General features: G+C 49.2%; 1 protein-coding gene across 1 annotated transcript in view; it reads left to right on the top strand.

Moving 5' to 3' along the window:
• Positions 1 to 23,916, top strand: part of GTF3C1 (general transcription factor IIIC subunit 1) — an 85,460-nt gene that overhangs the window by 34,491 nt on the left and 27,053 nt on the right. Inside the window, exons 7-22 of the mRNA XM_030924914.1 lie at positions 1,712 to 1,864; positions 4,655 to 4,770; positions 6,161 to 6,470; positions 7,197 to 7,414; positions 10,342 to 10,478; positions 11,962 to 12,115; positions 14,617 to 14,720; positions 15,521 to 15,705; positions 17,316 to 17,597; positions 17,899 to 18,044; positions 19,187 to 19,284; positions 19,776 to 19,872; positions 19,974 to 20,151; positions 22,668 to 22,809; positions 23,232 to 23,367; positions 23,771 to 23,852. Coding sequence (XP_030780774.1) covers positions 1,712 to 1,864; positions 4,655 to 4,770; positions 6,161 to 6,470; positions 7,197 to 7,414; positions 10,342 to 10,478; positions 11,962 to 12,115; positions 14,617 to 14,720; positions 15,521 to 15,705; positions 17,316 to 17,597; positions 17,899 to 18,044; positions 19,187 to 19,284; positions 19,776 to 19,872; positions 19,974 to 20,151; positions 22,668 to 22,809; positions 23,232 to 23,367; positions 23,771 to 23,852 — 2,538 coding nt within the window. The remainder of the gene's footprint in view (positions 1 to 1,711; positions 1,865 to 4,654; positions 4,771 to 6,160; positions 6,471 to 7,196; positions 7,415 to 10,341; positions 10,479 to 11,961; positions 12,116 to 14,616; positions 14,721 to 15,520; positions 15,706 to 17,315; positions 17,598 to 17,898; positions 18,045 to 19,186; positions 19,285 to 19,775; positions 19,873 to 19,973; positions 20,152 to 22,667; positions 22,810 to 23,231; positions 23,368 to 23,770; positions 23,853 to 23,916) is intronic.

Here is a 23,916-nt window from a genome sequence, read left to right as displayed (position 1 = left end):
ATTCCCTGGCCTTTTTTAGTTTCTGGGAGGCACCTGCATTCCCCGGGTTGTGGTCCCTTTCTCTGTTTTGAAACCCAGCAGTGTAGCATCTTCCAGTCTCTCACTCTGATCCTACTGCCTCTCTCTTTTAACGACTTATTGTTGTTGTTTAGTGTTTTGTTTTGAGACAGGGTCTCTGTCACCTGGGCTGGAGTGCTGTGGTGTGAGCCAGGCTCACTGCAACCTCGACCTCCCAGGCTCAAGCAGTCCTCTCACTTCAGCCTCCTGAGTAGCTGGGACTACAGGCACATGTTACCACACCTGGCCGATTTAAACAATTTTTTTGTAGAGTTGTGTCTTGCTATGTTGCCAAGGCTGGTGTCGAACTCCTGGGCTCAAGCGATCCTCCCTGCTTTGGCCCCCCAAAGTCCTCCCTGCTTTGGCCTCCCAAAGTGCTGAGATTACAGATGTGAGCCACCATGCCCAGCCTAAGGACTCTGTGGTATTACATTGGGCCCTCCCAGATAATCCAGGATAATCTTATCTCAAAATGCTTAACTTCACCCTGACAACAATGACCCCAAAAAATCCACAACACCTTAATTTAATCACTTCTGCAGAGTCCCTTTGGCCATGGAAGGCAACATGTTCACAGGTTCTGGGGATGAAGACGTGAACATCTTTGCAGGGCAGTTTTCCCACTCCGGGTTATCGTGTATCACAGGATATCTTGGTGTTCATGTTGGAGACCGGTGACCCTGACTGAGTCACTTTTCCCGTCACTTACAGGCTGTTGGGAGCTTGGACAAGTTATTCAACCCCTCTGTTCCCTAGCGTCTTCATCTGAGGGTTGCTGGGACCGAATGAGTTAGCACATGTCAAGTATCAAGAAGTCCCCATTTTTCCTTGTACCTTTTCTAGTTCTTACCTACATGTACACTTATCTTTCTCTTGTTATAGCTGTAGGCACAAGTGTGTTATTTTTTCCCCATGTTTTACTTTTGTAGGTTGCAGTATAGGTGCAGTGCGATGATTTGAAGGCAGACACTAGTCCACAGAAAGTGAGGTGGCTGGTAGGTATGCCACCCTCCACCCCCATTGCTGGTTTTTGCAGTACTCATAAGATCTCTCTGATGCTATGAAGGGCACTATAGTGAACCTATTAGTACTGACAGCCTTGTCCTCCTTTTGAGCTGTTTTCTTGGAATAAATGTTTACACTTGGAATTCGTTGTAAAATCCCCTTGAAGTGCTCTAGAAGGGTTATACAGCTCGTTTACACTGCTGCCACACCTTATTGGCAGTGAGTATTAGCTTAAAAGGAAAAAGATGTTTTTTATCCTTTTGGTAAATACCGCTTGCGTGCCTGCTGAGTGTGGGCCGTGTCCTGGGTGCTGGGAAGAGACAGGCACGTCTCCTGTTGTCATGGAGCTGGTCTCTAGCAGGAGAGGGCGACTTGATTTAACAGAACTAATAGCACCTCGTTATTCCTTCCATTTGCGTTGCTTTCTTCCCTCATTCTTCTAAAAACAAAAAGCAGCTTTATGGAATACAATGTCAGGTCTTATGGTCCAGGATGAGCCATTTTTAAACCTCCGGACATGGTGATGTGTGTGACCTTTGTGGGGATCTCTGTCTCTGCCGACATGTGCTGTGATATTTCAGAACCCCTCACCTCCCCCACGCAGCGCTGCTTTCACTCATTGCTGGAAAACCCGTGCTTGTGTTGCCAGGGACTGATGTCATGGTTCGGTGCCTCAAGCTGCTGAAGGAATTTAAACGGAATGACCATGACGATGACGAGGACGAGGAGGTCATCTCCAAGACAGTGCCTCCCGTGGACATCGTGTTCGAGCGGGATATGCTCACGCAGACCTACGACCTCAGTAAGTCTTGTTCCCACACCAGCTTGGATGTGGTTCCCAAGAATCTGAGTTAAGAAGTGCTTTGCCCACATGTGGAGAGAGGACTCTGCTATACAGAATGTAATACAATGGGAAGCGCCTTGGTTCCCCAGAAGGGTTCAGGCTTTGAGGTCAGATTGGAGTTTGAATCCTTGCTCTGCCACTTAGCCCTATGACTTTAATGAGGTCTCTGAGCCCCAGTTTCCTCATCTGTAAAAGCAGGCATTTTAAAGTTCTCCAGAGACACAGAATCAGTAGGAAAAATATACGTAGATGTATGAGAGGGAGCTTATTAAGGTAATTGGCTCATGCAGTTATGAATGCTGAGAAGTCCCACTAGCTTGTCTGTGAGCTGGAGGCCCAGGGAAGCATCAGAACTAGGGAAGCTCGTGGGAGCATGTCCCAGTTACCTAAGGATGGAGAGCCTGGAGTTCTGATGGCCGAGAGCAGCAGCAGAGGGGGCTGCAGCTCCAGAAGAGAGGGCAAGTTCGCCTTCCTCTGGCTTCTTGTTCTGTCTGGGCCCCTGGCTGATGGGATGGTGCCAGCCCACATGGAGGGCAGATCTGTCCTACGTAGTCCACTGAGTTACACACCAGTCTCCTTCAGAAACACCGTCACAGGCACACCCAGAGATAAAACCTGACCAGTGATCTGGGTATCCCTTAATCCAGTCCCATTGACACCTAAGGTTAACCATCACATATCGAGCGCATCAGCACTAGCACATTATGAGGATAAATGACATCAAAATAAAAGAGCTGCTGTAGGGTCTGGTGCATAGAAAGCACTGAAAAAAGAAAGCTATTACTATTATTATTCAGAGGTTCAAGAGCTATCTGTTGTTTTCTAAGATTGGTCTGGTGTTACCACAGGCCAGGAATCTATGATAAATGGGCAAAGAAAACATTCTCTCTAATTCCTAACCCTTCCCCCAGGTCCCCTAACTTCTGTGTAGGACAGCAGTGACCTAGTGTCATAGGTGGTGTGGCCTCAGGTCCCTGCCGGGAGGACAGAGCAGAAGGTGAAGCGGCTACAGGGGATCTGACTGAGCTCTGGGGTCGGCCCAGCCTTTTTGGAGGGCTGTTTGGCAGCTCCCTTCACATCTCTCAGAATGGGTTCCTCACAGCACAGCTGGGGAAACGCTGCCCTTAACTCTTTCTTTTTTCTCTTTCTTTCTTTCTTTCTTTTTTTTGGTTTTTGTTTTTTTTTTTGAGATGGAGTTTCACTCTTATTGTCCAGGCTGGAGTGCAATGGCACCATCTCAGTTCACTGCAACCTCTGCCTCCCAAGTTCAAGTGATTCTCCTGCCTCAGCTTCCCAAGTAGCTGGGATCACAGGCATGTGCCACCATACCCGGCTATTTTTTTTTTTTTTTGAGACGGAGTCTCACTCTGTCGCCCATGCTGGAGTGCAGTGTCGCGATCTTGGCTCACTGCAAGCTCCACCTCCTGGGTTCACGCCATTCTCCTGCCTCATCCTCCCAAGTAGCTGGGACTACAGGCACCCGCCACCACGCCTAGCTAATTTTTTTGTATTTTTAGTAGAGACGGGGTTTCACCGTGTTAGCCAGATGATCTTGATCTCCTGATCTCATGATCCGCCCGCCTTGGCCTCCCAAAGTGCTGGAATTATAGGCGTGAGCCACTGCACCCGGCCAAAAGGAAGATACTTCTGAAAAGTCAAAGAACTTTGCCACCAAGTCTGCCTTGCGGCTCATGTGCTGTACTGCTGGGACTCCCTGCTTACCTCCCAGTTCCTAAGCCGGCTCCTTCCTGGAGTTCTTAGTTCCAGCTTAGTAGGATGCATTTAAAGGGCCTCTGAGCAGCAGATATACTCACAATCCTGACATACACCAGCTTATGACAGCCCAGGAGTGGACAAGCTACACACAGCAACAGTGGGGCCCAGTGGTCTGCAAGTCATTTACTCCAGAGCTGAAGAATACCATTTCCTTTCAAAGTCCCCGCCTGCACGACTCTACGGGACAGTGCAATAGTCAGGGTCCACAGTACCTCTGTGTCTATCAAGAAATACTGGGAAATGAAGAATACACATTATTTTGATGCTTCTTCTTTTTTTTTTTTTTTTTTTTTTTTTTGAGATGGAGTCTCGCTCTGTCGCCCAGGCTGGAGTGCAGTGGCCGGATCTCAGCTCACGGCAAGCTCCGCCTCCCGGGTTCACGCCATTCTCCTGCCTCAGCCTCCCGAGTAGCTGGGACTACAGGCGCCTGCCACCTCGCCCGGCTAGTTTTTTGTATTTTTTAGTAGAGACGGGGTTTCACCATGTTAGCCAGGATGGTCTCGATCTCCTGACCTCGTGATCCGCCCGTCTCGGCCTCCCAAAGTGCTGGGATTACAGGCTTGAGCCACCGCGCCCGGCCTGATGCTTCTTAAAGAGGATCAGTTTCATTGATCTGAAACAGTTCATTCATGCGAAAGGGCTGCTTTCCTGCCATTGGGTAAAGCCTATTGGGTTCCTGCATTTTCGTATTTCAGCTGTTGATCACCTGACATTTAGTGTTTTAAAGTGGTGTTGTGAGATAGTAAACTTTCAAACATTAGTTGTTAGCATTACTAGCCTAGCATAGTATATTACTCAGAGGCTTGGGAGGGAAGCATGCTTGGGAGGATAAGGGAGAGAAATGGCGTATGTTTTGTTCTGTCTGTTAATTTCACAGCATTAAAATGTCTGCTGAAAAAGTGGGCTGGAAACTGACTTATGCAGAACAGCTCCTTTGCAGCCATTTGGTTTCATGTGTATTGTTTCTCATAGTTGAGCGCAGAGGCACGAAAGGAATTTCCCAAGCTGAAATCCGAGTGGCTATGAATGTGGGAAAACTAGAAGCAAGAATGCTGTGCCGACTCCTTCAAAGATTCAAAGTTGTCAAGGTAACATCATGAGCCTTCCCTCAACACTCCTTGTCTTTGGAGGTGCGTGCGGTATATTCGCTAAGGAGCATCTCAGTCAGAAGATTCGATGGCATGACGTGTGTCAAGGAGGCAGTTGGCCTCCCCGAGGCTGAGTGCAGTCCATAGCCATGTTATGTCTCTCCCTCACTGTGGTTCCTGTTTGTCTTCACTTTTTAAGAATTGAATGAATTGTCAGCTTTGAAAAGTCAGAAAGTAGCCGGGCATGGTGGCCCACACCTGTAATCCCAACACTTTGGGAGGCAGAGGCGGGTGGATCACCTGAGGTCAGGAGTTCGAGACCAGCCTGGCCAACATGGTGAAACCCTGTCTCTACTAAAAGTACAAAAAATTAGCCAGGCGTGGTGGGGCATGCCTGTAATCCCAGCTACTCGGGAGGCTGAGGCAGGAGAATCACTTGAACCCAGGAGGCAGAGGTTGCAGTGAGCCAAGTTGGCACCATTGCACTCCATCCTGGGCAACAAGAGTAAAACTCCATCTCAAAAAGAAAGAAAAGTCAAAAGGTGATGTGGCCACCCCAGGAGCCTACTCCCATGTGGGGATAGTCAGCTGGGGCTGGCCACTCTGTCCACCTGCTTCAGACAAAGCAGTGCTCTCCAGGGTTCCACCATCCCCACCTGGCCCTCCTTCTCATGCATGTTACTTGCCTGGTGCCTGGGGACATCCAGTTGGCCAGCTATGCCTGTCTGGCACTCTTCTTTTGTAATTCAGACCTGTGGTCTCAGGCCCCTGACATGCCACTCTCGGTCTTGCTCACGATCTGGTCATCTGGCTGGAAGGCAGTATTATAGTTGGGTGAATGACTGCAGCACACTTAGCCCCATCCTGGCATGTGGTGGTACCTAGATGTTACTCTTTTCCTGTCAAAGGCCCTGGGAAGAGCCCCTTGCCCTGTTCTGGAAGTTAAAATGGGTGTGGATCACTGATGCCCAGTCCACCAATCCTCATGGCAGTGGCTAAGTGGAGCTCACGTTCTCCAGTCTAACTTCAGTGTGCATCACAAATGCTTGCTGCTTACTGACCGTTTTGTTTGGGCCACGTCCTGTCCCAGGCACTGGGGCTATATGGAAGGTTAAGTCAGGGCCCTGCCCCTGAGAAGCTCATAGCCTCATAGAGCAAACACACATTCAGGGTTGTACTTCAGAAAAGGATCCCTGTGGAAGCAAGACCTGGGGGATTACAGAGAGGAAGAGCCTGGAGGAAGCATCAGTGTTGCCCAACCCAGGGCCCAGGCAGTAAGACAGGAGACACAGAAGAAAGCCAATAAGGAAATAGACACCACAGACCACCTGAACCCCTGTGGGTATGATGCTCTCTTAGCAGTGGGATAAACATATCTTATTCCTTCTAGGGATTCATGGAAGATGAAGGTCGGCAGCGAACCACCAAGTACATTTCCTGCGTGTTTGCAGAGGAGAGCGACCTAAGCCGGCAGTACCAAAGAGAGAAGGCCCGCAGTGAGCTCTTAACCACCGTGAGCCTGGCATCTATGCAGGAGGAGTCACTTCTGCCTGAAGGCGAGGACACCTTCCTCTCTGAGTCGGACAGTGAGGAGGAGAGGAGCAGCAGCAAGCGGAGACGCAGAGGGTCCCAGAAGGACACAAGAGCCTCTGTGAACCTCCGGCCTAAGACCCAGCCTCATCACTCCACCCCAACCAAGGGTAGGGAGTGCGTGGGGCGGGCGGGGGCTGCGTGCATTGCACTGCTGGGCACCTGCAAGAAACACCCCTTCAGTTCAGCAAACGCCTGCGGTTGCCCTTGGAACTGTCTAATGAGAGGCCCGATGCTGTCACTTGTACCACATCATTATGGGTTTGGAGGAGAGGGTCCTGTGGTATCTCCTGGCTGCTTGCAAATCACTTCTTCATGGCCCATGTTTTGTTTGCTTGTTTTTACTATTAAAGGATGGAATTTCATAAGCTTCCTCTGCCCCCTCCCCTTCAACAGTCTAAGACTCCTCCAAGTTTTTAGTTTAGTTATAGAAAACTTTTTTTAAGTGCATAGAGAGTGGTGCTGATGACCCGTTTGCAAATCTGGTACCCAGCCCTGAGCCCCCTGGGGACATTGTTAAATGTCCGGCTTAGGAGGGACTCCTACTGGCATTTCATAGGTAGAGGCCAGGATGCTGTTTAACATCCTGCAATACACAGGACAGCCCCTGACACAGAGAATTAACCGACCCAGACGTCAGCACTGGCCAGGTGGAGAAACCCTGCTGTAGATGAGAGGCCAGAAGGAGGGGCCCAAGCTACTGCTGGTCTACTTCCCTCACCTTTCAACTGACTCTCAGCAGAATCCTCTGGCCCGTGTCGTCTGGTCTGACTGCCAAGCGGGAATGCCCTCCTGGCCTCCCCCTTGATTTGTTCTACCTCTTTCCTCCACCACAGGTGGGTGGAAAGTTGTAAACCTACACCCAATGAAAAAGCAGCCACCCTCCTTCCCAGGAGCCACTGAAGAGAGAGCCTGCCAGAGCCTTGCCAGCAGGGACAACCTCTTGGATACCAGCAGCGTCTCAGAACCCAACGTGTCCTTTGTCTCCCACTGTGCGGACAGTAACAGTGGTGACATAGCTGTGATCGAGGAGGTCCGGGTGGAAAACCCAAAGGTCAGTGCATGCAGAGGGAGGGAGTTGTCTCCGAGAAGGAGCCTGTGGCCTCATGGTTTCTGTGCTTAGGAATCACACGATCACAGTGGAATCATCCACAGCAAGAGTGCTGCGTGCCGAGGCCTGCCTGTGCTTCCCGCCGAGGCCTGCCTGTGCTTCTTGGGCAGTAGCGCGGTGCTCATTTACACACCACCCTCCTGCAGCCTGGGCCCTACGCAGAGATTGTCTGCATGGTTATCCAGCCAGTGGCTTATTGATTTCCAACAACTTATTCTTTTCAGTTAGATTTATTTTAGAGGGAAACCTATATGCCTAATTTAGATCAATGGTTCTTACCCAGTTTTACCCCTTTTCTGTTCATTGGATGCCATAACTCTCTATGGAGTCAGGATTGGCATTTACCCCAGGGGACATTTGGCAATATCTGGAGACAGTTCTCAGTGCCACACTTAGGGAGAGGCTGCTACTGGCATCCAATAGGGAGAGGTTAGAATGCTGTTAAACATCCTACAATACACAGGACAGAGCTTCACAGCAGAAAATTTCCCGGCCCAAATGTCAGCACTGGCAACGTGGAGAAACTCTGCTTTAGATAAATGGCCCATATCATTTGTCATAAAAAAGAAAGTAATCATAGAATAGATACAATAAAGTCAAAACTGTATTAGTACATTCCAGCCAGTTACTGTTATACATCAAGGAGTTAAAGACACAGTGAAGTCAAACCAGTACTTTCATCAATATAATTGGAAGGATTAAAAGACAGTTGATAAGGAATGCCTTTCCCATTATGTGATTCAGTTCACCTAATGCCATGTCAATACTGGACACATAACAGTACCTCAGACACTGTCAGTGCCACCCCCTGTATTTTGGAAACACTGAGTAGAGAACGAGGCACCTAGCACAGAGCAGTAAATGCATGATCTGGGGTGGCTTTTGATGGTGTTGCTGCTGTTTGTTTATGTATGTTTTTTAACTAATTAATTTTTTTGAGACAGAGTCTTGCTGTGGTGCCCAGGATGGAGTGCAGTGGTACGAGCTCGGCTCACAGCAACCTCCGCCTCCTGAGCTCAAGTGATCTTCCTGCTTCAGCCTCCTAAGTAGCTGGGACTGCAGATTTCCTCTTCTGCAGGCACGTGCCACTGCACCTGGCTAATTTTTGTATTTTTTTGTAGAGATGAGGTTTCATCATGTTGCCCAGGCTGGTCTCAAACTCCTGGGCTCAAGTGATCCTCCCAACTCAGCCTTCCAAAGTGCTGGGATTCCAGGTGTGAGCCACTGCGCCTGGCCACTGCTGTTTCATTCAGCCCTGTAAGGGCAATGTCAGCTTTGGTCTGTGAGAGGAAAGCGAGGCCCCAAGGGATAGAGTAACTTGCCTGCGCAGTCCCTACCCTATGCCATTTCTCCCTTTTTGGAATGGTGGCCTGTGCTTTGGAAGTATTTCTATGGCAGAGGTGATGGGGCGTGGGGTTGATTTTTTTTCTAGACCCTTTCAGGCCTTTTCTGTTCATTGGATGCCACAACTCTCTATGGAGTCAGGATTGGCATTCTTTCTAACCAGGGAGGCTGGGCCTGCCAGCAGTGGAACCCAGCAGGTCCCTTAGAGTCCCACCTGCCTTTCTCCCCCTGCCATCCCCTTTGCACCTCTGTGCACTCCAACTAGGTCTTAAAATCTCTAACTTGTTTCCTAGCTCAGCTCTCCCTCTCACTGATGGAAGTCCATTCCCAGAGTAATGACAGCACCGTGGTCCTCCCCACATCCTTGCTGAAAAGAATGGCACCCTTTCTGCTTGCCTGGAGGCTCTTGGCAGAGCACGTTCCCTTTGCTGTCCAGCAGCCCCATGGAAAGTGTCTAGATTTACTCACATGATTTTCCCCCACACTTTTCACCCTGAAACACAAGGGTGAACAAAAGACTTTCTGCCCCTCTTGTGACCCTTCTTGAATCTTTGATTCTTTCCCCTTCAACAAAGAACTGTGTCTTGCCTAGAGCTACCACAGTGTACAGGGAAGTGGGCTGGGGCCTGGCTGTTCAGACGCCATCACTGAGTGACCTCCTTGGGCATTTTCTCATTTCCTGAAATTGCTACTCCAAGCTGGGAGGTGACAAGCAGAACATGCCCTGGGGCTACCATAAGGCGCTGACTTGGGTCCAGTGATTCACAAGATGTGTATTAGAGTTAGGATTTCTTTTCCATATAGGGTTCACATTTGGGCTTTCGCATTTTGATCCAATGTTGGGTGAAACAGTTCATCTTAAATTCATTAAGAGAGAAAGATATTACAAGATAAGTAGATGATTTAGTGGGGGTAGAAGAGGAAGCACAGATCCACTCATCCTAATTTTCCTCGAGGAAACCTGTTCTGAACTCAAGCCGTCTTCTGCCTCATGTCACTTTTTGCCCAGAGACTGCCCTGGCTTCTTCCATCTGGAGTCAGAGGCCCCATCCTGGCACGTTCACTCCCCATGAAACCCTGGAAAGTTAGCCACACAGCCCTGGTTTCCTCTTCTGTACAATGGGAACTATGATGATAAAAGTGTTAAGAGTTTTTGATGAAAAAAGCCCAACAATACCTAGCGTGTAATTGTCAGTATGTCAGTTTCTTCCATTCCACTGTGGGAGAACCAAAGGGGAACTTGAGGGAACACTCCAGAGGAGTAGATGCCTCTGATTTCTGTCCTGAAACCAGCTAATCTTCATAAACTGGCCCGGGGTCCTCTGCTGGCCGATGTCTTTGATTTTCAAAGCATTAAGATGGTAGAGTAGTGGGATCCTATGTAGGAGAACAGGCTTCTCGGCTTCCCTTCTTGAAAGATAGGAGTAGAAGTCCTTGAAGAGGGCCAGTGCACCCACAAGAGTGGCTGTGTGGCCCCCAAACCTTGCCGAGCCCATTACATCTTGTGCTTTTGGTCTCTGTTCTAGGAGAGTAGCAGTTCCCTGAAGACTGGGAGGCACAGCTCAGGCCAAGACAAACCACATGAAACTTACCGACTGCTGAAACGCAGGAATCTGATCATAGAAGCTGTCACCAATCTTCGCTTAATCGAGAGTTTATTCACGTAAGGAGCTGTCTGTCTGTCTTCTTGCACTAACAGTAATCCTCCTACCAGTTGGTCATCACAAGCCACGGACACCACTGAGCGGCCTTCAAATCTGTGTCCCACTGTGTAGATTCTCGTCTCGTTCCTTTGCAGTAGGAAGGATTTAGAGTTTACTCTTATTCAAAAGGAGCAGATACTGAGGAATATCAGCACACTAGTCAGAGAGAGAATGACTGAGCAGGAAGCAGAAGTCACAGGGAAAGTGCATTTGTCTTTTCCTTACCTGGAAGATGGTTGCTCCCAGAAGGGCTATGGAGACACTTAAGCGGGTAGTAGCATTACTTCCAGACTTTTAGTTCTCCGTGGTGCGTTTTGTGCAAATAGAATCTTCTAGAGAAGAAAAGAGACACAAGTAGAACTTCTGTGTTTGGGATGGAGTAGAGGCTCTGAACTCTGATATGGTTCTTGTAACCTCCTGTCACCACCACCTCCTGGGTGGCATCTTCAGGGCTTCTGAGGCACCCAATGTGAGAGCCACTTGGTGAGAAGGAGGAGCCTTACCTTCCATCAAGGACATGGCTTCTTCCTCATACTCCGAGGGTTGAATGGGAGGGGGTAGGGACCATCTGTACACACCTGTCACCTTGTTCTCCTCCTCTGAGTCATGAGAGGTTTAGCTAGGTGTTCCTGATGTCCCTTCTGGCCCTGCATTCTATTTTTTATTCTTTTTCTTTTCTTTTTTTTTTTTTTTTTGAGATGGTGTCTTGCTCTGACGCCCAGGCTGGAGTGCATGATGCAATCTCGGCTCACTGCAACCTCTGCATCCTGGATTCAAGCGATTCTCCTGCCTCAGTCTCCTGAGTAGCTGGGATTACAGGCACCCACCTGGCTAATTTTTGTATTTTTAGCAGAGACTGGGTTTCACCATGTTGGCCAGGCTGGTCTCGAACTCCTGACCTCAAGTGATCCGCCCGTCTGGGCCTCCCAAAGTGCTGGTATTACAGGCGTGAGCCACCACGCCCGCTGGCCCTGCATTCTATGATCAGTGATCTAGAAAGATCACCATCGTGATTCAGTAAGACCTAGAGGAAGATGAACCCAGAGAAAAGTCAAAACGCACTTCAGATCTTAGGTGCTAGTGATAAACCAGGAGCAGCCCTTATCTGGATGTTAAATTAGCATTCGACTTGGTGAAGACAGGTTTCTATCATGGTGCACAGTTTCCCTGCCATCATGATCTCAAATCGTAGTCTCGAGTTGCTGGTGAAAGACTAAACTGTGGAGCTGCTGTCTTTGGTGGCTCGTCCTTATCTGATACGTTTGCCACAGAGGGAAACAATCATTAACGTCTCAAGAAGTCAGTCTCTCCAGAGTGGGGAAACCCTCTTTGTTCCTTCCCTGTTTCTGTTGGGTACCATGAGGCATGTCTCTGTTGCCTGGGTTGAGGAAGGCCTTCCACGTTGAGATTGGGAGTGTTATCTGCTTATTTTGTGATTCCCAGGATTCAGAAGATGATCATGGATCAGGAGAAGCAGGAAGGTGTGTCCACCAAGTGCTGCAAGAAGTCCATTGTTCGCTTGGTGCGGAACCTGTCTGAGGAAGGTCTCTTGCGATTGTATCGGACCACCGTCATTCAAGATGGCATCAAGAAGAAGGTAACCAAGGCCTCCCCTGATGTCCAGAGCCAGCCTCGTGCTGTTGGAAGTTTTTGTCTAGCTTCTCTTGTCATTGCTGTATCCTGGTAGTTGCTTTATTACCAGTGACTGGGAATTTCCCATTACACCTCCTGATTTGGGGAATACAGGTTAGCTGGAAACAGAAAAGAGCAAAAGTTTGCTAGGATTGTAAAGCATGTCAACTCCAGGCAGCAGCTGTGCAGGCATCCAGCCCCGCAGCCATCCTTGAAGAAGCAGAAGACAGGCAGAGGCATGTTGAAGTTCAGTCATTGTGGGACAAATGAAGTAACATTTAGAAGGTGGGAAATTTAGACTAAGCAGCAAGAATGCTTTCCTCGGAGAGCTGAGGAAATATCCCAGAGGAAGCAATGGCATCGAGTCAGTGAGGATGCGCCCCCGGGTCATCCGATGGGAGCAGTACATCTCTTCCACCTCGACATATCTATTTCTGTGAAATTTAAAGTTTGGGGGCATGCATTCCCATAGCAACTGTAGCTCAGCAGCTTCACAGACATTCTAAGGCACACGTTTTTCACGGTCAGGGTAATTTGTACAGCCAGGTACCAGGGCCAAAGGGAATGGTTGTGTGGGGGCAGTCGCTCGTAATTTCCTGACCTTTTCTTCTGACTGCATTTTAAATCTCTGCCTTAAGAAAGCTCTGCTTTGATATTTTGTTTTCTTAATAAGCTAGCAAGGTCATTTTTGCTTTTCTACTTTTATTTTTTGAGAAATTTGACAACTGCAGAGCAGTACGAAAAATGACTTAAGAAACAACAGTGTATATCCTTCCCACGTTGACAGCTCTTATCAGTTTTTATATCTACTGTAAGTCTTTTTAAAATAAAACAATAATGTCCCCGGCCCCTGCTCCCTGCTTCCCCACCAGCCTGCCACTTGTGCCCTGAGCAGTGGCAGTGGGCTCCTGTGCTGCCCTCTCTCAGTGAAGGCCGAAAAAACTATAGCCCAGTAGCAGCAGTGTCTTCGATTTCTGTTCATCTTCAAAGAGTGGAGTCGCTGAAGACAGGAATCCCCCCACCCTCCCACCCTGCAGCCTAGGGTTAGGGAGAGGCAGGCAGGCATAGGCATCAGCTATGTCTCCAGGCAGTGCTGGAGGGAGTGGGCGAGGGACGGGGGCAGCGGGTAAGCATGGGGGGCCACATAACCTCAAAAATGAAAGTGCCCAGGCCTCTTGCCACAAGGTCCCACTATAGTAGCTGGTTTTTCTGGCTGGAAAGGGCTTCCGTCATGTGCACGTGACTCTAGTACCAGCGTAGGTTTCCAGGCAGGACTTTCTCTGGCACCCAGAGCATGTGCTGCTGGCAGCCTTTGATCTGCTGGGGCCATGTGGACTGGAACTGGTGTGCCTGTGTCAGTCTTTCACCTTTGCTCCTGTGTTCTGCCCCGTCCGTGGGGCCTCTGGGAAGTTTGCTGGGCCATTTGGCTGTGGAAAGTGGGGCAATGTGAATGCTGTATATTTCTCCCTTGCCTTTGAATTCTCTGAAATGTTGCCTCACTGCATCTCATTTGAGCTTCACAAAACCACAAAACTGGTGGTTGGGGATGGGGGCGGGGTGGTCCTTATTTCACAAATGAGGATCAGGAGAAAATGAGCCAAGAGTGGCGTTCGGGAGCCCTCGTCTAGGCATTGCTGCCTGCCCCGTTTCCACATCTATCTGAGCCCATGTTCAGCATGAAGCTGCTGGCCAGAGTGGATGCTCAGATAGCCTGACCTTGCTGTCCCCTGCCTCAGCAGAGACGGGCAAGAAGCATGACTCCCCGGGGTCCTGGCCATCCTCACCTGCCACAGCATGACTGGTGCACTCACACACACCGTGCCCCACTCCCCCTCTCCCTGCTGAGCGTTCAAGTTACTTCCCTTCCACACAGTCTGTTTTTCATCCTGTGTATCTCTCATGAAATGATAACCACCTTAACTGTTCAGCTTCAGTAGCTTGGAAAAGGTAAAACAACAAAAGCAGCTCTAATTCTCTGCTGGTTTGTTTGGACGTGTGCCTGGCAGGAGTCCCATGATGACACTCTCTGCAAGGGTAGATTAATGAAAGCTGCTTACCTTTTCCAGATGGAAGCCCTCAGGACTCACGAACAACTGGGAAATTCTCAGATAGTGGAAAGGGGGCACAGAGCAGCCCGCCAGGTAGCAACAGAAACCAGTGGGCTGTGACAGCCCAGTGAGGGATTTGCAGGCGGACGGCTCTGTGTCCTGGCCAGATTCCTCAGTAGGGCTGAGCAGCCCCAGCACCCATGGCAGAGCCTGATTGCTTGGTCACTTGAGGGGTTTGGCTGCCAGTAGCTGCACCAGCATATTGTTCAGCAACACATTTTGTTTCGATCTCCCAATTGTGTTTTGGAAATGTTAATGAAAACAGGTGTGACTGAGGTTCCACCAGGAATCGACTTGTGGAGCCAAGTCTTCCTCAGCTCTTCTCTGACCTGTGGGATGCTCCAACCTCTCTCTCCAGGTGGATCTGGTGGTGCACCCGTCCATGGACCAGAACGACCCTCTGGTGAGAAGTGCTATCGAGCAGGTCCGCTTCCGGATCTCCAATTCAAGCACAGCCAACAGGCAAGTGGAGGCGCCTGGGAAGAACCCATAGCAAGGCTGCCAGGCCTGTGTGTCAGCTGCAGCAATCCACAAGAGCCCTTTCTTTATACCTTCATGGATCAGTGGATTTGTTGGTTTGGAGTTCATGGTCCCTGATATCCTAGTCTAAATAAGGACCAATTTCAGGATTCTGTAGGGGGCGGGGAAAGTCCTAATGGTCTTTATTCTGTCTGATAGAGTGTGGACAGAGCACTCCCCATCATAGGCCTCTGAAGTCTGACACTCATTCTCATAATGGCTCTCAGTGATTCTGGTTGCCTTTCTCAGATCTTCTCTATTTGGTTCATAAACCATGTAATGAGCTGAGAGAAAACTCAGGGGAGGGAGAAAGTTCTTAGCTGTGTCTCAGCTAGAAACTCTCACAGGCAGGCAGAGGGCTGATCTGGCTTACACATGCTGGTTTGTGGGATCTGCTAAGTATTGGCCACACATACTTTGAATCAGTTGCTGGTTAATTTCTCATATAATTCCTGACTTGTAGCATTGATGCACGTGTCAGAGATCTAGCATATTGAATTCCCTGTCTCACAAGGCAGCACCCATAAGTGGGGGTGCCCTTTCCAGGGCCCCACAATCCTCATCACTCCCAAAAGTTTCAATGACTTGACATTTTGTTTGCATCATCTCCGTGGCCCCTACAGGGAGCAGAATTTGAAATCCCCAGGCCAAGAGACTGTATCTGATTCACGCGGACAGGCTCTGTCCTTTCTCTTAGCCCTTGATTTTCTCGGTACATTATTGCATGTTTATTTGAACTGCAGGGTTAAAACTTCCCAGCCTCCAGTGCCCCAAGGGGAGGCAGAAGAAGACAGTCAAGGAAAAGAGGGCCCAAGTGGATCAGGGGACTCTCAGCTGAGTGCTTCCTCTAGATCAGAAAGTGGACGGATGAAAAAAAGTGATAAGAAAATGGGCATAACCCAGCTTAGAAATTATCACCCCATCGTAGGTAAGCAGCAGCTTCTTGTCTGTGTTTAGTTACATTTGATTTGTTGTTTGTATGACGATGTTTGAGGCACTTGGTCGTCTCCATTCGAGCTCTGAGCCACAGTCAGAAGAATCGCATCTGAGCTGTGGGCTGGATCCTGTTACTCTGGCCGCATAACTTCTTCCAGCATCTGTTTGCCTATCTGCAAAATGGGGACAATTCTGCCTGCCATACCTTACAAGGCCTTGGATAGACTCAGATGAAATCCTGCTAGATGTCAATATGAGGAAAGATTAATGTCTTCTGCTGAATGTCCTTGAGCTGGAACATTCTACAGACTACAGAAAATTTCTGCCTGTCCCGACTCTACAAATCCCCCAGCAGCACAGTCATTGATGAGTCTGAGTGCTCCTATAATTTCCTCAGAGTTGGAGCGCCGATGGATTCCCTCCTCCCTCATTTCTGAGCTTGTGCTGAGCAAGGCAGGTGGCCATGGCATTATAATCAGGATGCTCAACTCCTCTCCAGGCCACGGCACATATGCTGGTTCAGGAAGGAGGGAAAATTTGACTCATCAGGGCCCTACCGTCTGTCAGGCAGCATCGGGTCCGAGACACAGCAGACCCAGGGATTCCAAGTGGAAGAGATTGTGTGTGTGACTTCTGTTTCCCAGGGCTGCAGCCCCACAGCGTGGCCTTTACTCTCAAGGTTTCCCTGTTAGAAGACACAGGTGAAGGAGGAACAGCAGCATGAGTGTGTGCAGCTAGACAGCATTTGCACTCAAATGGACCAGGGGCAGCATGGGTGTTCCTCGGGTGGGCCTTTTCTGACTGCCTGTCCTGTACCCTCTTGCTGTGCTTACCTCCTCTCGCGGTCGTCATCTCTCACTGGGGAAAACCAAGCAACAGTACATTTGTATCAACAAAGAAATAAGCCCCTTTAAAATAACTGAGATGGCTGGGCGCGGTGGCTCATGCCTGTGACCCCAGCACTTTGGGAGGCCAAGGTGGGTGAATCATGAGGTCAGGAGATTGAGACCATCCTGGCCATCATGGTGAAACCCTGTCTCTACTAAAAATACAAAAATTAGCTTGGTGTAGTGTCTGCAATCCCAGCCACTTGGGAGGCTGAGGCAGAATTACTTGAACCGGGGAGGTGGAGGTTGCAGTGAGCTGAGATCACGCCACTGCACTCCAGCCTGGGCAACAGAGCGAGACTCTGTCTCAAAAAAAAAAAAAAAAAAAAAAGCAACAACAACAAAAACTGAGATTATGGAATATTTGGCATTTGCCCTGTAGGCACGCCCCAAGGGGTCTGCACTGCCGGCAGCTCCTTCACCAACTGGAGTTCACTCTAAGGTTCCCCGGTGAGGCCTCTCCTTTTGTAGAATTGCAGCCCTCCTCCCATCCGTGCTTTATTTTCTGCACCAGCTGTTTTCATCTGATGGGCTATTTTAGATCTTATATTTTATTATCAGTCCTTGCCCATTAGAAAGTAAGCTCTAAGACAGTAAGAATATTTGCCATCTTTCTGGCCCCTGGCACATAATGGCACTCGTTCGTTTTTTAATGAATTAAACTGAGTTCAATATGGGATTTTTCAAGCACCGCCCTCTCCCTTTCTTGCTTTAGTTCCTGGACTGGGGCGTTCTCTAGGGTTTCTGCCCAAAATGCCTCGCCTGCGGGTGGTCCACATGTTTCTGTGGTACCTCATCTACGGGCACCCTGGCAGCAATACTGTGGAGAAGCCAAGCTTCATCAGTGAACGGAGAACAATAAAGCAGGAGTCGGGCAGGGCAGGCATCCGGCCGTCCTCCTCTGGAAATGCCTGGGAGGCCTGCTCTGAAGCCCCATCTAAAGACAGCCAAGACGGTGTTACCTGGGAGACTGAAGTGGAGCTCGCCACGGAGACAGGTGAGAGGCCCCTGCCACTCCTGCACCTGGGGCAGGCAGGCCCAGTAGTAGGATCCAGGGAGAAACATGATGGTTCCTTATCCTTGTATAAACTGGCTACAGCCTCTGATCCAAATGGAAACATAATCCACACTTCCTGAACCTGCAGGCTTTCTTCCTCATCTTCCTTCCTGCCTGACAAGTAGAGTTTTCCTTGAGTTGGGGGTAAGGACACCAAGACCTCCTGGGAGATGATGTCACTATGTGTCACCATGGTGACTGAGATCCTGGCTGCCGGGGGTAACTGTGAGTTTTTTCCTAGTGTATGTGGACGATGCCTCGTGGATGCGCTACATCCCCCCGCTCCCAGTCCACAGGGAGTTTGGCTTTGGCTGGGCTCTCGTCAGCGACATCCTCCTCTGCCTTCCCCTCTCCATCTTCATCCAGATTGTGCAAGTCAGCTACAAGGTATTGGTGACAGGAGCCATCACAGGACTGGTCCCTCAGCCCTGGGCTGGGAGGCCTACACTCACCTGGGCAAGGGAGGATACTTGAAGACCCGGGGTTGCCCAGATGGATGGATGGATGGGTGGGTAGGTGGATGGATAGATGGATGCTCAGTCAAGAGAAAATACTTTAAGGATTTGTTTGAGATAGATTAGACTAGATTAGATTAGAAAGATGATTGGGTGGATGGGTGGGTGGTTGATCGGGGTAAATACTTCAAAGACTCGTTCTTCTAAATGGATCTGTTGGTAGGTAGGTAGGTAGACAGAAAGATAGACAATTATATTACAACAATAAAACATGTTGTTTTTAGAAATTTGGTAAATAGAGAAAGATAAAATAGAAATTACCCGTAACTGTATCACTCAGAGATATAATTACTACTAAGTAATTATCTTCTTGGTAAGCTTTTTGGAGTTTTTCATTGCTATGCCATACATACTTGTGTGTACACGGGTATGTGTGTGATCTCCCTTTAAAAAAAAACTGAATTGAAACTATATTCACTCTTATTGTCTGTGCTTTTGACTAAAGAATGTGTCATATTTTTTGTATCATTAACTTTTTTAGACTTGATATTAAGTAGATTCATGGTATTCTTATCTGTCTAATTTATTTAACTATAATATTTTCTATTTTTGGACATTTAAATTCCACTTTCTTGCCACCGTTGAGTAGGTATTTATTATGACATGTTGATGAATACCTTTTGGTAGACATAGATTGGCGGCTCCAGCATTATTTCCTTCGGGTAAGGATAGGAGCAGAATCACTGGCTTCAAAAGGAACGCGTGTTCTCCATCTCACCTTTTCTTGTTTAATATAAATGTATATATTCTTGTGTTGCCCCCGGAAAGGTTTAGCAATTTCTATGCCCACCAGCAGGGTAGGAGGACACCTGTTTGTTGCTCCCTGCAGTGTCGTAGTTGGGCTGGAGGGGAGGGGCAGCGAGGCCAAAGGCAGAGATGCAGGGGCACTTGGTGAGGCAGGAAGGAGAGCCTAGTGGGCAGGTTCAGGGAGACTATGTTCAGAAAATAGTGGCGAACACTTTTTCAAGATTCTTGAGGGCCAGGGCGAGCTGAACCTGCACATCACCTCTTCAGGTGGACAACCTGGAAGACTTTCTGAACCACCCGCTGAAGAAGCACACGCTGATCCGCTTTCTCCCCAGGCCCATCCGGCAGCAGCTTCTGTACAAGAGGTGAGGCCGTTGAACCTGATCCAGAGTGGCCGCAGGTCTAAACAAACCCTTAAGTCAGGGCTCTGAGCCATCATTCACCAGGAAGAGGAAAAGGTTTCTAACTTCCAGCTTGCAAAAACTCAAGATTTTTATTAAGTTATTAATATTAATGGAAGTATGGACTGGTACATTTTATTACTTGATTTGAAGGTTCTTTTAAAGTAAAATCTGCTGTTAATGTCTGCAAGTATGGGAATGTTTTTTTTTCCCCCTTTCATTACTTTTACTTTCCAAATCAAATCCCCAGTGCCTGGTTGATCTCTGTGGCCCTGATTGGGTGTTAGGTTGGGTAGTTCTGGGCCTCAGTACAGTGTCAGCTTGAGGCTAGTCCTCCAGTGACCACCAGGTGGAAGAGAGAAGAAGGAAATCACACCCCCCACCCCACATGCAGACATCTGCGGCTGGCTGCAAGTGTGCTGTGATGGGAACCTCCCGCCCCCTCTGTTTTCTAGGCGTTACATTTTTTCGGTGGTGGAGAACCTTCAGAGGCTGTGCTACATGGGGCTACTACAGTTTGGTCCCACGGAAAAGTTTCAGGATAAAGATCAGGTAATGTCTCTCAAGTCGAAACGAAGGAGATTCTGATTGTTTAACAGTCTCCAAGCAGCCAAACCCAATGTGGGTTCTCCCTGTCTGGTGTCTCCCGTTAGGTCTTTGTCTTCTTGAAGAAGAATGCAGTCATTGTTGACACCACCATCTGCGACCCACATTACAACCTGGCGCGCAGCAGCCGGCCCTTCGAGAGGCGCCTCTATGTCCTGAACTCAATGCAGGATGTGGAAAACTACTGGTTTGACCTGCAGTGTGTCTGCCTCAACACCCCACTAGGTGGGTGTCGGCTGTTTCGGCTGGACCTGGCTGCTTTTGCTCCTTTCTGTGTGCTAACTGGGATTTAGGGCTAGAAAAGCCTAGGAGTCGCCTCAACCAGTGGTGTGTTGCGAGTGCTCCCCAGAGGCCCAGAGCACCTCTGGGGCTCCCTCAGAAAGGAGAGTGGTGGGCCTTGAATGGGTGGGGTGCTCCCGGTTCCCCCACGCAGTTGAGCCCAGTCATTTGTTCGTTGAGTAGGTATTTATTAAACACCTGCTGTGTGTCACTTCCTATGCCTGACCATGCTGCAGTGAGGACACACCCCACCCTGCCTCCGTGAGACTTGCAATCTAGTGTGAAGAGGAGACAGCTCACAGGAGTGCGATGAGGGCCCGGTTGTTGGTTGCAGAGGTGTTTATTCCAGGGCTCAGGAGCAGCCTTGCTGTGGAGGAGACATTGGAGCTGAATCCTATAGGATGAGGCAGAGCCAGGGCTAGAGCTGGGGAGGGCATCCCAGGCAGGGGCAGGGCCACAAGCTGAGGCCCTGAGTGGTATGTTGGAGAAAGAGAGGCGGCCATGTGGTTGAGAGGAGAGTGGCATCCACTGGTGACAGTGGGGAGGACAGGGCAGGCCTAGAGGTGTTTTGGAGGGAACTGACGCGATGTGCTGGTGACTTTGCTGAGCTGGGCTTTTTTGGGAGCCTCTGCCCACACCCCTCTCCCTCCCTAGAAGGGCCCTCCCTCCCTCACTCGCTTCTCAGATGCCCACTCCTACTTCAGGCATCATCTCTCAGAGAAAGCCTGTCCACACCTTTATTAGCATCATTCCATTTCATCCTGTGAGTTCCTTTTGCTTAGAATAGTTGGCTTCCATCCCCACAATGTGTCGCAAAGGCCGGGTGCACAGTTGGCGTCCTGCAAATGTGGATCAAATGCATGGAGAGTCTGCAGAAAGCAAGAGAGCCTCCCCTGCAGTGCTTTTCCTCCAGGCCTCTCTTCACCTGGCCTTTTCCTGCCACCTCTACCAGGAGGGAAAGGAAACCACGTTCAGCTTGCACGTCCAAGAGGAGTTCCATTCCGCTCCTCCCTTCTTGAAGCTGGAAGATCCCGTATCACATTTTGATTTTTGCAAAGTGGGAGTCACACATTTTACTTGGCAGAATTACTTAATGCCAAGAGTAATAGCACTGGTATTTAGAAACTTTCATGGGTCCAGACATATTTTAGAACATTGTGTTTCATAGAATCCTCAGCATTCAGCAGTGAGCTAGGCTTTTGCCAATTTAGATTTTAATAATGCCCTAATTCCCCTGCATTTTATAGGTAGATAAAAATTTGTGAACCAGCATGAATTTGCACCAGAGTTTTTCAGGCCTGACAATTGATGAATTTCTATCCCTTTAGGCGTTCATGAGCAGAAATGGCAGAGGCTTATTGAGCCCATTAATCAGCCATTGATTATCCCTTCATTCAATAAACATTTGAAGAGGTTCTGCCCCAAGGACGAGGGGAAAAGCATCATATAATGAGATGCAATCATCTTTTAGAGTAGGTGCTGCATGAACATTAGCCTGCGTAAGAATCACCTAAGGAACATATTAAATGCTGATTACTGGGCCCTACCCAGAGAGTCTGCATTTTTTACAAGCACCTGTGCTGCTGTTATTTATATGAGAAGCTTTGCCTTAAATACTGTTAGTTTCAAGGGTACATTCAAACGGGTGACCTTGGGCAAGCTACTAGTAACCTCCCTGAATCTTAGTTAATTTCTAAGCTGAGAACTCCACTGCCACCACCATGTGGACCAAGGTGAAGTTGGGCAAGGCGTCTCATGTAAAGTTCCAGCTGCAGGGTGTGGGGCTTGAGCTCCCTGCAGCCGAGCGTGCTAGGAGAGAGTCTTTAGCGTCTACAAACCTTCCCTCACCTATCAAGTAGTGCTTTTAGTGGTATCTTATATTTCTTTGCAAGAAATGCAATTTTCTGTATTATAGAATAACTGGATATCACTTCTCAACTCCATTAGCAAACCTCTTGAACACTTAGGAGACATCTGGCTGCTCCTGGAGCCAGGTGGGGCCGAGGCCTGCTTCATGCAATACATCTCAGCAATCTATCTATGCAGGCCCCTCCCCATCCCTGCCTCCACCAGCAAGGGTCGTCGTTTCTGCCACCCTGGCACCAGCAGCTTCCGGGGCTTTCTGAGAGACAGGAAGGCCTGGGTTTCCCTTGCACTGGACTCCCTGAGCCTGCCGGGCTCTCTCTACTGCCTTGCCTGCCTTCTGTCTTTAGTGAGTTCAGTCTGGCATAAACCCTTTCCTCAGGTCACCCACCAGTACTCCAACTCTTCCTCTGTTCCCTCTGACTTTCTTGTATGGATATTGTATATGAAGAGGTCTTACCAGTCTCAGACCTCCCAGTGGCCAGGGAGCCTTTTCACAGGCGGGGAATCCACTCTTCTTCCCCACTCAGCCACAGGCAGTAGCCACCAGAGCTGCAGCAGGAAGGCATGATCAGTCACCCTGATGTTTGGTTTTTCAGGCGTGGTGCGCTGCCCGCGCGTCAGGAAGAACAGCAGCACAGACCAGGGCAGCGACGAGGAGGGCAGCCTGCAGAAGGAGCAGGAGAGCGCCATGGACAAGCACAACCTGGAGCGCAAGTGTGCCATGCTGGAGTACACCACGTGCGTGTCCGTCCCAAGCGCGGCCAGTCGGGACTGGGCTGCGGTGGTGCTCGTTTCAGATGCCTGACCGCCCTTGTCTGGCTTAGGATGTCAGGCCAGATGGCCTGTGTCTCTGGTGCAGAGGCTGCAGATGGCTGGCTCCAGACATACTTTATTTAGCCCACATCTTGTTTTTAAAAATGTAATCAGTTATCAAAATTTATTTTAGGAATTTTATATAAAAATCTGGATTTTTGACTTATCTTGCAAAAGTGAAAAACAGTCAACACTTAGGGCCCCCAAATTCTTCATTGCTACCTATGGGGTGTTTTTCTGGAAAGGTGAAAGTTGGTTATAAATAATGTCCCTCACCCCAAGCTATGGGCTCTCTTTTTCAGTGATGACCAAGAAGCGTTCTTTTCTGTTGATTTCCTGTCTTTTAGTGGAAGTCGTGAGGTGGTGGATGAAGGCTTGATCCCCGGAGATGGGCTGGGTGCCGCAGGGCTTGATTCCAGCTTCTATGGACACCTTAAGCGCAACTGGATCTGGACCAGCTATATCATCAACCAGGCCAAAAAGGTGGGCATGTGTCACACTGGACCACAATCTCAGGGGTCCTCGCTGCTCATCCTCCTGTCCCTCCCTGCCCGACCAGAGACACAAATACTGGCTTCTGTATTGAAGGTGCATCAGGCCCCTCAAATGTGTGCCTGGCCTGTTTTTTTCCCAGTGGATTCTAACTTACTCTGTGACGTGGACAGGTATTCCTTTTTAAAGAAGGATCAGAAGATCTGGGTGACACAGGTCCTCCGGGAGGGAGTACATGAGCAATGGTAAAGCGGGTGGCAGGAGACTCCAGCCCCTGGCTGTCGGTGCACAGCGGCCCTTAGCTTCCTAAGAGACCTTGGTGCATTTGTTACTCTGGTCGGCTGGGGATTCGTGGAAGCTCATGCTTCATCCCAGTGCTGTACTTGTCTCACAGGAGAACACTGCTGCAGAGAATGGACTCACAGTGAGGCTCCAGACGTTTCTGTCTAAGCGCCCATTGCCTCTCAGTGCCAGAGGTACGTGTGCTGGGAGTTCACCCCAGAAGTAAATATGGTACCAGTTCAGGGCCTAAACGACCAC

The sequence above is a fragment of the Rhinopithecus roxellana genome, chromosome 20 (assembly GCF_007565055.1).
Source record: "Rhinopithecus roxellana isolate Shanxi Qingling chromosome 20, ASM756505v1, whole genome shotgun sequence".
Classification (NCBI taxonomy): domain Eukaryota; kingdom Metazoa; phylum Chordata; class Mammalia; order Primates; family Cercopithecidae; genus Rhinopithecus; species Rhinopithecus roxellana.
This window is presented reverse-complemented; position numbering and strand designations above follow the sequence as displayed.